The 16,748-nt window shown below is 41.8% G+C and overlaps 1 protein-coding gene across 21 annotated transcripts in view; it reads right to left on the minus strand.

The window, feature by feature from the left end:
* Positions 1 to 16,748, minus strand: part of NEB (nebulin) — a 171,601-nt gene that overhangs the window by 143,921 nt on the left and 10,932 nt on the right. For 19 of the 21 annotated variants that reach the window (XM_069732932.1, XM_069732929.1, XM_069732917.1 and 16 more), the window contains exons 4-10: positions 15,661 to 15,741; positions 10,197 to 10,328; positions 9,225 to 9,332; positions 7,961 to 8,065; positions 937 to 1,041; positions 679 to 783; positions 145 to 249 (exon numbers count right to left, since the gene is read on the minus strand). In XM_069732932.1, coding sequence (XP_069589033.1) covers positions 145 to 249; positions 679 to 783; positions 937 to 1,041; positions 7,961 to 8,065; positions 9,225 to 9,332; positions 10,197 to 10,328; positions 15,661 to 15,741 — 741 coding nt within the window. The remainder of the gene's footprint in view (positions 1 to 144; positions 250 to 678; positions 784 to 936; positions 1,042 to 7,960; positions 8,066 to 9,224; positions 9,333 to 10,196; positions 10,329 to 15,660; positions 15,742 to 16,748) is intronic. The other 2 variants (XM_069732914.1, XM_069732915.1) reach the window with 2 other exon arrangements.

Consider the following 16,748-nt stretch of genomic DNA (forward strand, 5'->3'; position numbering starts at 1 on the left):
CCTCCTCCTTGAGGAGGAAAGCTAATTTACATATCTTTTTCCCAGGGTGCAGTGCCTAGACTAGATAAGGGAAGTAGCTGCTTTCCGTTCAACATTTACCAGGGTATCTATCTACATAGAATAAATTGAATTAGAATATCCTACATCACTCAGCTGCTGGGACACTTTCTTGGCCATCTCGATGTCAGGTCGATCAGCCACGGAAGTGAACTGAAGCTTTTGCTCATCTTGACCCTTCTTGTAATTGATCTGTGAAGGATGGAAAATTATTAAGTAACTTCTGAAGAAAAGACAAATTGAGAATTTTGTTTTTATAGTCAATGGAAAAAGCAGATATTTTTTTTTTTTATACATTCAGGAAGCCATAATGGCACAACGTAAATAAAATATGAAGATTAGGACTGCCCCATTATGAGATTGCCGTGAAGTGGCGGGGTAGCTCAAAGAATTGATCAATTGTTTGCTAAATGTCTCATATTTGAAATACAGTTAGAATTTATGTGCAATTGCACTTCAGTTATTGCGTTCTGACCATAAGCAGTGCTGGCTTCTTCCCTTTTTTTTAAAAAAGCAGATATACATCAAACATACGAAGATTGTAGTGGCCACGCTGAATCCAAGGAAAATTAATGATGTAACACATGACATTAATTAATGCGGTCTCTCCAATATACTTACATCACTTAAAGATTTCTGAGCCTTAGCAACTCTCCTAAGTTCGGGACTGTCCGAGTAAGGAAAAAACGTTGTCTTGTCCTCCTCCCAATCTGCTGTGTACAGTTTCTAGAGAACAGATGGAGGGAAAAAAAACTTTAGTGATCGGACTTTCATGCCTTAGATGGAACATGGACCTCACCTCCCATAACATAAAGCAACAATGGTCCTTCGTGTGACCATTGTCACAATAAAGGGATAGAACAATATGGCAACACTTGCCTTGCTGAACAATGAAGAATTTTTCACTGCCTGAACAAGTTCAGGAGCATCAGGGGGTAGCAGGTACTTTTCCTTAGTATCTTCCCAATTTTGCTTGTACAGAACCTAAAAGCATAAAATATCAAGTAATTTTAATGTGTAATGACCAGTGAGATATTAGACAGGAAGCACATGCTAGCTGAGATAGGGATCACTAGAGAGAGAGCACATGCCAGCTGAGATAGGGATCACTAGAGAGAAAACACATGCCAGCTGAGATAGGGATCACTAGAGAGGAAGCACACGCCAGCTGAGATAGGGATCACTAGAGAGGAAGAACATGCCGGCTGAGATAGGGATCACTAGAGAGAAAATACATGCCAGCCGAGATAGGGATCACTAGAGAGAAAACACATGTCGGCTGAAATAGGGATCACTAGAGACAAAACACATGCCAGCTGAGATGGGGATCACTAGAGAGAAAAAACACATGCCAGCAGAGATAGGGATCACTAGAGACAAAACACATGCCGGCCGACATAGGGATCTGTTGTGAATTCTGTGGCAGAGCTCCCTCCTGTGGTCACAAGTGGTACTTCGGCTGATTCTCTCTGTGAGCTTCCGTTGGTGGAGGAAAGTGGTACTGCGGCTTCTCAGTTTCCTTCCTCAGGTGATGTGGTGAAGTCGTTAGGTGATGTGGTGAAGTCGTTAGGTGCTGCTCTATTTAACTCCACCTAGTGCTTTGATCCTGGCCTCCAGTCAATGTTCTAGTATTGGACCTGTTTCCTCCTGGATCGTTCCTGTGGCCTGCTGCTCTGCATAGCTAAGTTCCGCTTTGCTATTTTGTTTGCTGTTTTTTCTGTCCAGCTTGTCTATTTGTTTTTTCCTGCTTGCTGGAAGCTCTGGGACACAGAGGGTGTACCTCCGTGCCGTTAGTTCGGTACGGAGGATCTTTTTGCCCCCTTTGCGTGGTTTTTGTAAAGTTTTGTGTTGACCGCAAAGTTACCTTTCCTATCCTCGCTCTGTTCAGAAAGTCGGGCCTCACTTTGCTAAATCTATTTCATCTCTACGTTTGTCTTTTCATCTTAACTCACAGTCATTATATGTGGGGGGCTGCCTTTTCCTTTGGGGTATTTCTCTGAGGCAAGGTAGGCTTATTTTCTATCTTCAGGCTAGCTAGTTTCTCAGGCTGTGCCGAGTTGCATAGGGAGCGTTAGGCGCAATCCACGGCTACCTCTAGTGTGGTTGGAGAGGATTATGGATTGCGGTCAGCAGAGTTCCCACGTCTCAGAGTTCGTTCTATGTTTTTGGGTTATAGTCAGGTCACTGTATGTGCTCTGACCTCTATGTCCATTGTGGTACTGAATTACCCTTCATAACAGTACTGGAGGCCCAAAGTACTAATGATTCTCAATAGAGGGAAAAAAGAAGTTCTGAGACCATTTTTTTTTCTCTGCACTGTGTTTTGCCTTTTTTTCCCCTAGACATTTGGGTGGTTCAGGACACAGGTGTAGCGATGGACATTAAAGGTCTGTCTTCATGTGTGGATCAGCTCACGGCAAGAGTACAACATATTCAAGACTTTGTGGTTCAGAATTCTATGTTAGAACCGAGAATTCCTATTCCTGATTTGTTTTTTGGAAATAGAACTAAATTTCTGAGTTTCAAAAATAATTGTAAACTATTTCTGGCTTTGAAACCTCGCTCCTCTGGTGACCCAGTTCAACAAGTTAGGATCATTATTTCTTTTTTACGTGGCGACCCTCAGGACTGGGCATTTTCTCTTGCGTCAGGAGATCCTGCATTAAGTAATTTCGATGCGTTTTTCCTGGCGCTCGGATTGCTGTACGATGAACCTAATTCAGTGGATCAGGCAGAGAAAAATTTGCTGGCTCTGTGTCAGGGTCAGGATGAGATAGAGGTATATTGTCAGAAATTTAGGAAGTGGTCCGCACTCACTCAATGGAAGCTATTTTCAGAAAAGGTCTCTCTGAAGCCCTTAAGGATGTCATGGTGGGATTTCCTATGCCTGCTGGTCTGAATGAGTCTATGTCTTTAGCCATTCAGATCGGTCGACGCTTGCGTGAGCGTAAATCTGTGCACCATTTGGCGGTATTACCTGAGCTTAAACCTGAGCCTATGCAGTGCGATGGGACTTTGACCAGAGTTGAACGGCAAGAACACAGACGTCTGAATGGGCTGTGTTTCTACTGTGGGGATTCCACTCATGCTATCTCGGATTGTCCTAAACGCACTAAGCGGTTCGCTAGGTCTGCCACCATTTGTGCGGTACAGTCAAAATTTCTTCTGTCCGTTACCTTGATCTGCTCTTTGTCATCGTATTCTGTCATGGCATTTGTGGATTCAGGCGCTGCCCTGAATTTGATGGACTTGGAGTATGCTAGGCGCTGTGGGTTTTTCTTGGAGCCCTTGCAGTGTCCTATTCCATTGAGAGGAATTGATGCTACGCCTTTGGCCAAGAATAAGCCTCAGTACTGGACCCAGCTGACCATGTGCATGGCTCCTGCACATCAGGAGGTTATTCGCTTTCTGGTGTTGCATAATCTGCATGATGTGGTCGTGTTGGGGTTGCCATGGCTACAAGTCCATAATCCAGTATTAGATTGGAAATCCATGTCTGTGTCCAGCTGGGGTTGTCAGGGGGTACATGGTGATGTCCCATTTCTGACTATTTCGTCATCCACCCCTTCTGAGGTTCCAGAGTTCTTGTCTGATTACCGGGATGTATTTGATGAGCTCAAGTCCGATACCCTACCTCCGCATAGGGATTGTGATTGTGCTATCGATTTGATTCCTGGTAGTAAATTCCTAAAAGGTCGACTGTTTAATTTATCTGTGCCTGAGCACGCCGCTATGCGGAGTTATGTGAAGGAGTCCTTGGAGAAGGGGCATATTCGCCCGTCATCGTCGCCATTAGGAGCAGGGTTCTTTTTTGTAGCCAAGAAGGATGGTTCACTGAGACCTTGTATAGATTACCGCCTTCTAAATAAGATCACGGTTAAATTTCAGTACCCCTTGCCGTTGTTATGTGATTTGTTTGCTCGGATTAAGGGGGCTAGTTGGTTCACCAAGATAGATCTTCGTGGTGCGTATAATCTTGTGCGTATTAAGCAAGGCGATGAATGGAAAACTGCATTTAATACGCCCGAGGGCCATTTTGAGTATCTAGTAATGCCATTCGGACTTGCCAATGCTCCATCAGTGTTTCAGTCCTTTATGCATGACATCTTCCGAGAGTACCTGGATAAATTCCTGATTGTGTACTTGGATGACAATTTGATCTTCTCGGATGATTGGGAGTCTCATGTGAAGCAGGTCAGAACGGTGTTTCAGGTCCTGCGTGCTAATTCTTTGTTTGTGAAGGGATCAAAGTGTCTCTTTGGTGTTCAGAAGGTTTCATTTTTGGGGTTCATCTTTTCCCCTTCTACTATCGAGATGGACCCTGTTAAGGTCCAAGCCATCCATGATTGGACTCAGCTGACATCTCTGAAAAGTCTGCAAAAGTTCCTGGGCTTTGCTAATTTTTATCGTCGCTTCATCTGCAATTTTTCTAGCATTGCAAAACCGTTGACCGATTTGACCAAGAAGGGTGCTGATGTGGTCAATTGGTCTTCTGCTGCTGTGGAAGCTTTTCAAGAGTTGAAGCGTCGTTTTTCTTCTGCCCCTGTGTTGTGTCAACCAGATGTTTCGCTTCCGTTCCAGGTCGAGGTTGATGCTTCTGAGATTGGAGCAGGGGCTGTTTTGTCGCAGAGAAGTTCTGATTGCTCGGTGATGAAACCATGCGCCTTCTTTTCCAGGAAGTTTTCGCCTGCTGAGCGAAATTATGATGTGGGCAATCGAGAGTTGCTGGCCATGAAGTGGGCATTCGAGGAGTGGCGTCATTGGCTTGAAGGAGCTAAGCATCGCGTGGTGGTCTTGACTGATCATCAGAACTTGACTTATCTCGAGTCTGCCAAGCGGTTGAATCCTAGACAGGCTCGTTGGTCGCTGTTTTTTGCCCGTTTTGACTTTGTGATTTCGTACCTTCCGGGCTCTAATAATGTGAAGGTGGATGCTCTGTCTAGGAGTTTTGTGCCCGACTCTCCGGGTTTATCTGAGCCGGCGGGTATCCTCAAAGAGGGAGTAATTGTGTCTGCCATCTCCCCTGATTTGCGGCGGGTGCTGCAAAAATTTCAGGCTAATAAACCTGATCGTTGCCCAGCGGAGAAACTGTTTGTCCCTGATAGGTGGACGAATAAAGTTATCTCTGAGGTTCATTGTTCGGTGTTGGCTGGACATCCTGGAATCTTTGGTACCAGAGAGTTAGTGGCTAGATCCTTTTGGTGGCCATCTCTGTCGCGGGATGTGCGTACTTTTGTGCAGTCCTGTGGGATTTATGCTCGGGCTAAGCCCTGCTGTTCTCGTGCCAGTGGGTTGCTTTTGCCCTTGCCGGTCCCGAAGAGGCCTTGGACACATATCTCTATGGATTTTATTTCAGATCTTCCCGTCTCTCAAAGGATGTCAGTCATTTGGGTGGTCTGTGATCGCTTCTCTAAGATGGTCCATTTGGTACCCTTGTCTAAATTACCTTCCTCCTCTGATTTGGTGCCATTGTTCTTCCAGCATGTGGTTCGTTTACATGGCATTCCAGAGAATATCGTTTCTGACAGAGGTTCCCAGTTTGTTTCGAGGTTTTGGCGAGCCTTTTGTGGTAGGATGGGCATTGACTTGTCTTTTTCCTCGGCTTTCCATCCTCAGACTAATGGCCAGACCGAACGAACCAATCAGACCTTGGAAACATATCTGAGATGCTTTGTTTCTGGTGATCAGGATGACTGGGTGTCCTTTTTGCCTTTGGCTGAGTTTGCCCTTAATAATCGGGCCAGCTCGGCTACCTTGGTTTCGCCGTTTTTCTGCAACTCTGGGTTCCATCCTCGTTTCTCTTCAGGGCAGGTTGAGTCTTCGGACTGTCCTGGTGTGGATACTGTGGTGGACAGGTTGCAGCAGATTTGGACTCATGTAGTGGACAATTTGACCTTGTCCCAGGAGAAGGCTCAACGTTTCGCTAATCGCAGACGCTGTGTGGGTCCCCGACTTCGTGTTGGGGATTTGGTTTGGTTATCTTCTCGTCATATTCCTATGAAGGTTTCCTCTCCTAAGTTTAAACCTCGTTTCATTGGTCCGTATAGGATTTCTGAGGTTCTTAATCCTGTGCCTTTTCGTCTGACCCTTCCAGATTCTTTTTCCATACATAACGTATTCCATAGGTCATTGTTGCGGAGATACGTGGCACCTATGGTTCCATCTGTTGATCCTCCTGCCCCGGTTTTGGTGGAGGGGGAGTTGGAGTATATTGTGGAGAAGATTTTGGATTCTCGTGTTTCAAGACGGAAACTCCAGTATTTGGTTAAGTGGAAGGGTTATGCTCAGGAAGATAATTCCTGGGTCTTTGCCTCTGATGTCAATGCTCCCGATCTTGTTCGTGCCTTTCATATGGCTCATCCTGGTCGTCCTGGGGGCTCTGGTGAGGGTTCGGTGACCCCTCCTCAAGGGGGGGGTTACTGTTGTGAATTCTGTGGCAGAGCTCCCTCCTGTGGTCACAAGTGGTACTTCGGCTGATTCTCTCTGTGAGCTTCCGTTGGTGGAGGAAAGTGGTACTGCGGCTTCTGAGTTTCCTTCCTCAGGTGATGTGGTGAAGTCGTTAGGTGCTGCTCTATTTAACTCCACCTAGTGCTTTGATCCTGGCCTCCAGTCAATGTTCTAGTATTGGACCTGTTTCCTCCTGGATCGTTCCTGTGGCCTGCTGCTCTGCATAGCTAAGTTCCGCTTTGCTATTTTGTTTGCTGTTTTTTCTGTCCAGCTTGTCTATTTGTTTTTTCCTGCTTGCTGGAAGCTCTGGGACGCAGAGGGTGTACCTCCGTGCCGTTAGTTCGGTACGGAGGGTCTTTTTGCCCCCTTTGCGTGGTTTTTGTAGGGTTTTGTGTTGACCGCAAAGTTACCTTTCCTATCCTCGCTCTGTTCAGAAAGTCGGGCCTCACTTTGCTAAATCTATTTCATCTCTACGTTTGTCTTTTCATCTTAACTCACAGTCATTATATGTGGGGGGCTGCCTTTTCCTTTGGGGTATTTCTCTGAGGCAAGGTAGGCTTATTTTCTATCTTCAGGCTAGCTAGTTTCTCAGGCTGTGCCGAGTTGCATAGGGAGCGTTAGGCGCAATCCACGGCTACCTCTAGTGTGGTTGGAGAGGATTAGGGATTGCGGTCAGCAGAGTTCCCACGTCTCAGAGCTCGTTCTATGTTTTTGGGTTATAGTCAGGTCACTGTATGTGCTCTGACCTGTATGTCCATTGTGGTACTGAATTACCTTTCATAACAGGGATCACTAGAGAGAAAACACATGCCAGCCGAGATAGGGATCACTAGAGAGGAAGCACACGCCAGCTGAGATAGGGATCACTAGAGAGAAAACACATGCCAGCTGAGATGGGGATCACTAGAGAGGAAGCACATGCCGGCTGAGATGGGGATCACTAGAAAGAAAACACATGCTGGCTATGATAGGGATCACTACAGAGAAAGCACATGCCGGCTGAGATGGGGATCACTAGAGAGGAAGCACATGCCGGCTGAGATAGGGATCACTAGAGAGAAAACACATGCTGGCTATGATAGGGATCACTACAGAGAAAGCACATGCCGGCTGAGATAGGGATCACTAGAAAGAAAACACATGCCAGCTGAGATAGGGATCACTAGAAAAAAAGCACATGCTGACTGAGATAGGGATCACTAGAGAGGAAACACGTCGGCTGAGATAGGGATCACTAGAGAGGAAGAACATGCCGGCTGAGATAGGGATCACTAGAGAGGAAGAACATGCCGGCTGAGATAGGGATCACTAGAGAGGAAGCACATGTCGGCTGAAATAGGGATCACTAGAGAGGAAGAACATGTAAGCTGAGCTAGGGATAACTAGACAGGAGGCAGATTCCCGCTGAGATAGGAATCATTAGGAAGGAAGCACATGTGAAATGTGGATCACTTACCTTGCTCACTTGTTGAGAGACCTTTTTAGCATGCTCTATATCTCTGGCTTTTTCATCAACGTGACAATTAGTTCTGGCAGTATTACCATCCATACGATACTTCACCTATGACAGGATGGAACACCAAGTAACAGACAGTTTACTAAGGTGGGAGACATGTGTCACATGTTCTGATGTTTGCAGACCCTGGACAAAACTAACCTAATAGTTGAAACTCCCAAATATGAACTTATATAGTTTTGGTGCTAATTAAGATGGTTTTGATGACCCAATAAGACCCCTAAAATACTTAGAATCTAAATTAAATCATTCTGATACTTGTAGACCTGGGTAAGACCACTCTTATACTTTGCAGGCCCACATTGATACCTGTGGACCATCACTAAGACCACTCTGCTGCTTGTGGACCATCAATAAGACCACTCTGCTGCTTGTGGACCATCAATAAGACCACTCTGATGCTTGTAGACCATGTATAAGACCATGCTGATGCCTGTAGACCAACAATAAGACCACTCTGATGCTTGTAGACCATGAATAAGACCACTCTGATGCGATGCTTGTGGACCACCAATAAGACCACTCTGATGCTTGCAGACCATGTATAAGACCATGCTGATGCTTGTAGACCAACAATAAGACCACTCTGATGCTTGTAGACCATGAATAAGACCATGCTGATAAAAGCTCCCTTATATGAACATCCATAAACTTATAGACCCAAATTTAGACTATTCTGACACTTGTAGACCACGCAAGAGCACTCATATACTTGGGAACATAAAATTAACCTATTGTGATATTTGCAGAGTCCGAGCAAGCCTATTTGGATACTTTTATAACAGGCGAGTAACTCTCGAAAACCCAGGAAGATACTTAAAAAGCCACCAAATGAAAACTTATAGACCCAAATTATGGCTGCGTTAATTCTGATGACCCATTAAGACCACTTATCTACTTATAAACCCTAAATAAAACAATGCTGATGCTTGAAAGCCCAGGATAAGACCGCTCTGATACCTTTTAAGAACATTTTGTTATTTGTAGTTCTGCGTCAATAACATTCCAATATTTTTAAGCTCAAAATAATTTGTAGACGAGACACATTGGGCCACGTAATGCAACACTGATCTCAGATCTGTCCAGTGTCAGTTTCACATATCTATGAAAATTCCATGTTAATCCAAAATTAATCAGAATCTAATACTTGCATTTGTATCACATTGGTAAAAAAAAAAATTATGAAAGGAACTGACTGACGTACCTCACTTAACTGGTTCTGGGCTTTCCTGATCCTCCTGAGTTCGGGAGTATCAGTAGTGACGGCGATCGGCTCTCCCTTCTGTTTTTCATATTTCTCTTTATATTTGTTCTAAGACATAAGTAATTTAGAATGACACCAATTTTTCTAACTTTTTACCAATATTCTCCAGTGATTGTTTTAAAACGTGCCCTACAAGTTCTTTCTAAGAATTGACAATACGGAAAAGTGAGAGATTTTAGTTGCCAGATATAATATGAAGCAGAGAACAGTAACAGGCAAAATAGATGAGACTGTACGAGATCGTCAACTTGATAAAGATTTTTTTTTTCTGTACGGAAACTCGCCTGGAGTGCAAAATTTATCAGTTTATTTTGTTGTGAAATAAGCATGGATTTGCTATTGTTTTTTCCCATTGACATCAATGCAGAAACCAAAAGAATCTGTAGCGAAATTTAGCATTTTATCTATATTTCCACGTTAAGGCAATTTTGTAAATTACACATAAATATTAAGAATTTATGAGTAGTGTCAGGCGCCGTCCAAAGCTGCATCATGGCTTTCATTTATAATAGACGCTATGAAGCTGCGTCATAATCTGTCATAATAGATCAAAATCATGTCCCACTGACCTACTGGCTTAGAATAGGGTTAGAGATGTTCTTTTTTAGGTTTCTGCCATTATGACAGTAAGAATCAAAATGGAAAGAAAGGGTTAATTTTGTGCCACCAGTGGATCAAGGATGAAGATATAATTGGTATCCAGAAATGCATAATATTAGTCAATGTGTTTCGACGTTCAAGCGCTTCATCAGGACAAACCACAAAATTAACTTTGTAGTTTGCCCTGATGAGTTTTGGTCTTCGAAACGCAAAACCGAGTTTTGGACTTTCTGCCAACAGAAGCTCCGAAAGGCCACAAGGACAAAGCCATAGTGTGATCAAAATCCGCTACAACCCACATACTGTACACACCTGACTGAACATGTCTTGCATTTTCTTGCTGTGTGCAATGTAAGGCGTCATAAACTTTGACGTATCCACCTTTTTCTTTATTTTCTTCTTCTTCTCACCAGAGTCCTGTGCTTTCCCAGCATCAGGCTGGGGCTAAAAAATAAAAATAAAATAGTCAGATTTTTGTATGTTACAAAATCTCTACTAGGGGAGCACTGAACTGCGGATTGTGAATGTAGGCCATGTGTGATCAGTCCATGATTTTTACTAGGTATCGGAGTACATTGTTATTGCCCAGATCTCTTGTGGGATTACAAACAACTCATATTGAAATTTAGTACAGTACAGACCAAAAGTTTGGACACACCTTCTCATTTAAAGATTTTTCTGTATTTTCATGACTATGAAAATTGTAAATTCACACTGAAGGCATCAAAACTATGAATTACCACATGTGGAATTATATACTTAACAAAAAAGTGTGAAACAACTGAAAATATGTCTTATATTCTATTTTCTTCAAAGTAGCCACCTTTTGCTTTGATGACTGCTTTGCACACTCTTGGCATTCTCTTGATGAGCTTCAAGAGGTAGTCACCGGGAATGGTTTTCACTTCTCAGGTGTGCCCTGTCAGGTTTAATAAGTGGGATTTTTTGCCTTATAAATGGTGTTGGGACCATCAGTTGTGTTGTGCAGAAGTCTGGTGGATACACAGCTGATAGTCCTACTGAATAGACTGTTAGAATTTGTATTATGGCAAGAAAAAAGCAGCTAAGTAAAGAAAAACGAGTGGCTATCATTACTTTAAGAAATTAAGGTCAGCCAGTCCAAAAAATTGCGAAAACTTTGAAAGTGTCCCCAAGTGCAGTTGCAAAAACCATCAAGCGCTACAAAGAAACTGGCTCACATGAGGCCCGCCCCAGGAAAGGAAGACCAGGAATGGACATTAGACCAGTGGAAATCTGTGCTTTGGTCTGATGAGTCCAAATTTGAGATCTTTGTTTCTAACCACCATGTCTTTGTGCAACGCAGAAAAGGTGAACGGATGGACTCTACATGCCTGGTTCCCACCGTGAAGCATGGAGGAGGAGGTGTGATGGTGTGGGGGTGCTTTGCTGGTGACACTGTTGAGGATTTATTAAAAATTGAAGGCATACTGAACCAGCATGGCTACCACAGCATCTTGCAGCGGCATGCTATTCTATCCGTTTTGCGTTTAGTTGGACCATCATTTATTTTTCAACAGGACAATGACCCCAAACACACCTCCAGGCTGTGTAAGGGCTATTTGACCAAGAAGGAGAGTGATGGGGTGCTACACCAGATGACCTGGCCTCCACAGTCACCAGACCTGAACCCAATCGAGATGGTTTGGGGTGAGCTGGACCGCAGAGTGAAGGCAAAAGGGCCAACAAGGGCTAAGCATCTCTGGGAACTCCTTCAAGATTGTTGGAAGACCATTCCCGGTGACTACCTCTTGAAGCTCATCAAGAGAATGCCAATAGTGTGCAAAGCAGTCATCAAAGCAAAAGGTGGCTACTGTGAAGAACCTAGAATATAAAAGACATATTTTCAGTCGTTTCACACTTTTTTGTTACCGTAAGTATATAATTCCACATGTGTTAATTCATAGTTTTGATGCCTTCAGTGTGAATTTACAATTTTCATAGTCATGAAAACACAGAAAAATCTTTAAATGAGAAGGTGTGTCCAAACTTTTGGTCTGTATTGTATATGAAATGGATTTTGAGATATTTATGGTGGGCTTTATATGGATGAAAGACCCCAACAAATATGGAAAATATAAATCTGATAAAATGCTGATTACACCCTGCTCCCACTACTGGGCTACCCTTAGATTTACTAACAAATGCCATTTTTTTTCACATTTTTAGGTGGGTACCATTTAAATATTTTAAAGAACTGTCAGTTGCATAAAGATTGTTGAGGGGGTTTAAGTCCTGCTCTCTTGTCCTCCTGGGAACACCCATGTTCCACCCTGGAGCATCCACTTTTGGGAGAGGTTTACATAAACCCCAGCCCTTCCAGCCCAAGTGTAGGTAGCAGTCACACTTGGCATCTAGCACCCAAAGCCTTATGTTCAGTTAAGTATGCATGTCTTTTCAAGGAAGAGAGAAAAGAAAGGAGTGAGTTCCCTTGAAACATCTCTGGCAATGACTTATCTCCCTGAGAATAAAAGGACTGGGCATGGAAAATCAACATGCCCCATCCTTCTTTTATCCGCCATTATCAGACAGGGGAGAGCCAAAAGATTTCCTACAAGAGAATTGAAGATTAGCTGTAGTTCTTGGCAGTGACCACTATGAGGTGTATGGAGCTATGTTGTTCCAGCTCTGGTCATTGTTTATATGTGGCTACCACCAGTGCTGCTAACAGCTGATTAGTGGGGGTGCTGTTGTGTCGGACCCCACGGATTTGATATTGATGGCCTAGCCAAGCCAAAGTATAACTCATCAATATCGTAACCTGCACAACCCCTTTAACTATAAACATGCTTGTATACATTAAAGCAAAGTCAACTGAACCTGCTGAATTCAGTGAGACCAGTCGATCTCATGTCATCAGCCAGACAATCACAGTTGTAATTTTGTATTGGGGTATTTTTTAATTTCATTTGCATTTTTGTAAATATTAATATATATTGCATACATTAATATTTGACATATCACACAGCCAGATATGAAGCTCCTTGTATTGAAAGCTAAGTAAATGAAACAGCGAGAGTGAAATGATTACAGAACATTAGCAGAATAGATGAGATCAGCAGAGAAGATGAACGGTTAATATTCATGAGAAAATGGAGCTTCGCTTTAAAGGGGTTTTCCATTTAATTCAAATAAAAATGTAAAGCAGCACTTCTTCTGCTCCTCGTCTTCTTCCTCTTCCCATCAAAATTATTATCCTCTTAACATATTGCAGTCATCATTTTATATAGCACTGTGTACTTACAATTGCTCATTTTGCCTTTCTACCCAGATATTTCTTCTCTTTTCTATTTTTCTGCACTTGTAAAACAGGAAATCTCTTTTCCCTGCATGAGTCATCCACCTCTTCAACTACTGACCCAGCTGCCCCACTCCTCTCCACCGCCAGGTACTTTTGCAGTTAATCATGACTCATGCAGGGAAAATTGACCTCCTGTTTCTACACAGAACTTAGAAGGATTCAGCTAGTCAGTTTTTAATCACTAGATGACATAGACCTAATGGAAATGAGAATAATTAACTGGGTAGAAAGGCAAAAGGAGCAATTGTAAGTACACTGTTCTATATAATATGATAATGTGACTGATGGGAGGAGTGCTTCTTTAAGTTCTGCAACTTTCTAATACACTTTGAGCTTCATTCCACCCCCCACCCCACCAAGATCCCTCTATTTGCAATCATGGGCTGCATTGGTTAAATCCCAGGCTTTATCCAATTGATGCTTCGATTCACAGACACCGACCAGAGATCATACAAATAGTGTGAAATCGAAACCAAAAATATGTTAGAAACTTGCAGAAACTTATTTACAGTAAATCAGAAACCCCTTTAATACAGAAAGCAAGCGGTAAAAAAATAATATGGCTGCTGCCGCATGAGTAGCTCCCCAATAACGCAGTAACATTGCAGCATTGGACATGTGCGAATGATGGCGGTAATGAATGTTACTGAAGTTATTGGAAATTCAATGTATTAAACCGTGATAATGAACATGAAACAGGATTAAATAGCATCTGTGGTTATAGTGAATGAGTTATCCTGATTTGCTGGCAGAGGCCGGACATCAGTGTGCCATGTCCAGGAGAATGAGGGTTAATATGTTTTGCGTTTTCTTGCTTTAATTTTCATGAAGCTGCTGTTATAAAGGATTTTTTTTCCACCGGAAATTGCTACCAAATATATATAGCCTAATAAAAGCAACCTCAAGAATACAAATAGGAGCCTGACTGGACCAGGAATTATTGGAGGAGGTGTACCAGCACTGCTATCCTTTACGAGGATCACAGTGGCCAGATCTTTGCAGATCAGCCATTGGCGGCATATCCTACTGATACACCCCCAAAAGAGTCAGATACTTTTAAAGAAACATCCAGTAAAAAGAAAATTATGAGAAAAAAAAAATGTAGATCCTCCAGGGATGAGATGCGTTTAAAAAGAATGTATATTTAAAAAATGACCTATTGTTTAAATTAGGTTTTTATATAAAATGCATTTTTTAACCAATATTTGTCAATTTTTTTCCCCACATCATGATCTTTATTAAAAATATAAAATATAAATCTTGCAATTCTCATACTGGCCACTTGGGCTTTTTTTTTTACTTTAACTTCCTGTTGTATCAGGAAATGCACATGTACATTAATCACATTGAAGAAACTGACTCTGAAGCTTCTAATGAGCGTGTGCAAAGGTTATTGTGAAGGAAGAGTCAGCAGTGACATCAGCTACTGTGATAAGAAAACTGTTCCTGAAAGGACAGGAGGTAAGAGTCAATATAATATCCCTAGTGGTCAGTGTAAAAATGGCAAGATTTATTTTCTTTTTAATAAAGATTGTGATATAAAAAATGCCAAAAATGTTTTTGAAGTAAGCACATGCTACTCAAAAACATGATTTAAACAATAGCTTCCCTCTAAGGTCTTATATGCTATCTACTTTGGCCCTGCAGGGCATACAGAATTAAGATGGTATTAATAGGGCTGGGAACCAGAGTGACTGCTGTTAACTGCTCCTGCTGTGACACAGACACCCATTTATTTCCCTAAGTGGCAAGTAATGATTTACCAAGCAGCTGCCCAAAAGAAAACAGCTAAAACTGGAGGTTTCTGCATCGATTCTTTTTATATTTTGATATATAGGATTTTAAAAAATGTATATATACATATATGTATTAAAAAAATAATATCCATATTTTAAAATGAGAAATGGCTGGTGATTTTCATTTATTTTTTTAACTATTTTTTTACCTTCTACTTTAGCAACCTTATGGGTTTAGAGCTCTAAACACTTAATTGCAGAAAACAAGGGGGCTGCCATGGGGACGTTCAGCAAGCCTCTAAATGAAATAATCCATCAGCAACCTACACTCTCTAGAGACTTTTATTAATTATTTTTAAAAAATTATTTTCTATGGTGTTTACCTTCAAATCTATTTCAATAAGGGCCACTTCTAGTGCTATGTCCCTGAGTGAACGTTTCAGAACTTTTACATGTACTTGAAGGTAATAGGAATATATAAAAAAAGCTGGGATTTTTCAGCACGATATAAGTTCACTTTCACTCAATTTTATCCATCATAGTGTACATCCCAAGTACTACAGATAAATTTACACTAGAGGTTGCTTTTTATTGGTATAAATTGGTTGTTGTGCACTTACAGAAGTTTTATTAATACAAACGTTGAAAGTACTAAGTTTTTCCGATGGAAAAATTCCTGAAAGCAGAGTAGTTTAAGAAGCGGGCTAAAAATGAAAATTACTTTGCTTTGAGTTATCGTCTGCTGAGGTGTTGTTACCTCCTCTGTTCCCCCTTCTTCAATGATTGTCTCTTCATAAGAGTACTATAAAAAGATGGCAAATCCAGACACTCAGAACATTTTGGTTAGAGTCACATCGGACACTTACCTGTAGAGCTACTAACCAGACAAACAAAAGAGTCATATACAGGTCAATCATAAAAAATACATAGTATTTAGTTAACATAGATCGGTCATTTTCCTGACTACCAATGTTTAATGACATGCTATGCCACAGAAATAGCTTAGTCCAAATAAACCAAAATGACTATTTTAACTGCACCTCAGTTTCAAATTTATATGGTTCTGTTCACATTATGTCTCCATTTGGACTTGGAGTGCTTTGATGGCAAAAATAGTTTGGCTCACGGAGATAAGAGTTTCAATAAAAAAAAATAAAATACAGAATTCTCAATAAAAACTTCCAGACCCCGTGATAAGTCCTGAGGCTTCTCCCAAACCCCTCCACGCTCCTTCTACATGTGTTTATCTGTCATTCAAAAGAAGCGGGGCAAAGTGGCTAGGGACCGACCTCTTGGACTAGTCACCTTAGCCAAAGTGCCAACTTTTAAGTGTGCTTTATGTTTTCACAGCATTTCAAAGTCAAACATACTTGCTTGAAATAAAAGAGCCAAACTCAGTGTTTGGTCAAAATGTATCAGCTATCAGGTTCACTTTAAGACAAACACAAGCATGTGCAGAGGATAAACCCAAATGACCCATATCAGAACGAATATGATGGATAAGAAGAGTATGTGGCTCTTTCACTGTCTGATTGTTATGTCTCCCCAAAAGACCAGTAGTATTTGGGAGTTATGAAATTAGTTAGATGGGTAAATCTAAAAGACAGTTGAAAACTGATTTTAAAGAAAAAAAAAAAGAGGCACCCGTTAACTAAAGTAAATTACCGTAACACATTTCAGATATGGTATGTCCCATCCCCCTTCCCCCCCTCCCAAGAATGACATCCATAGATGTTCTCTAACAATATTTTCATGTAAAAACTCAAGTTATTAGCTTAAGGGCCTACCTGCCAAAAATGACATTACAAC

This window comes from Ranitomeya imitator, chromosome 7 (assembly GCF_032444005.1).
Source record: "Ranitomeya imitator isolate aRanImi1 chromosome 7, aRanImi1.pri, whole genome shotgun sequence".
In the NCBI taxonomy this organism is placed as follows: Eukaryota; Metazoa; Chordata; class Amphibia; order Anura; family Dendrobatidae; genus Ranitomeya; species Ranitomeya imitator.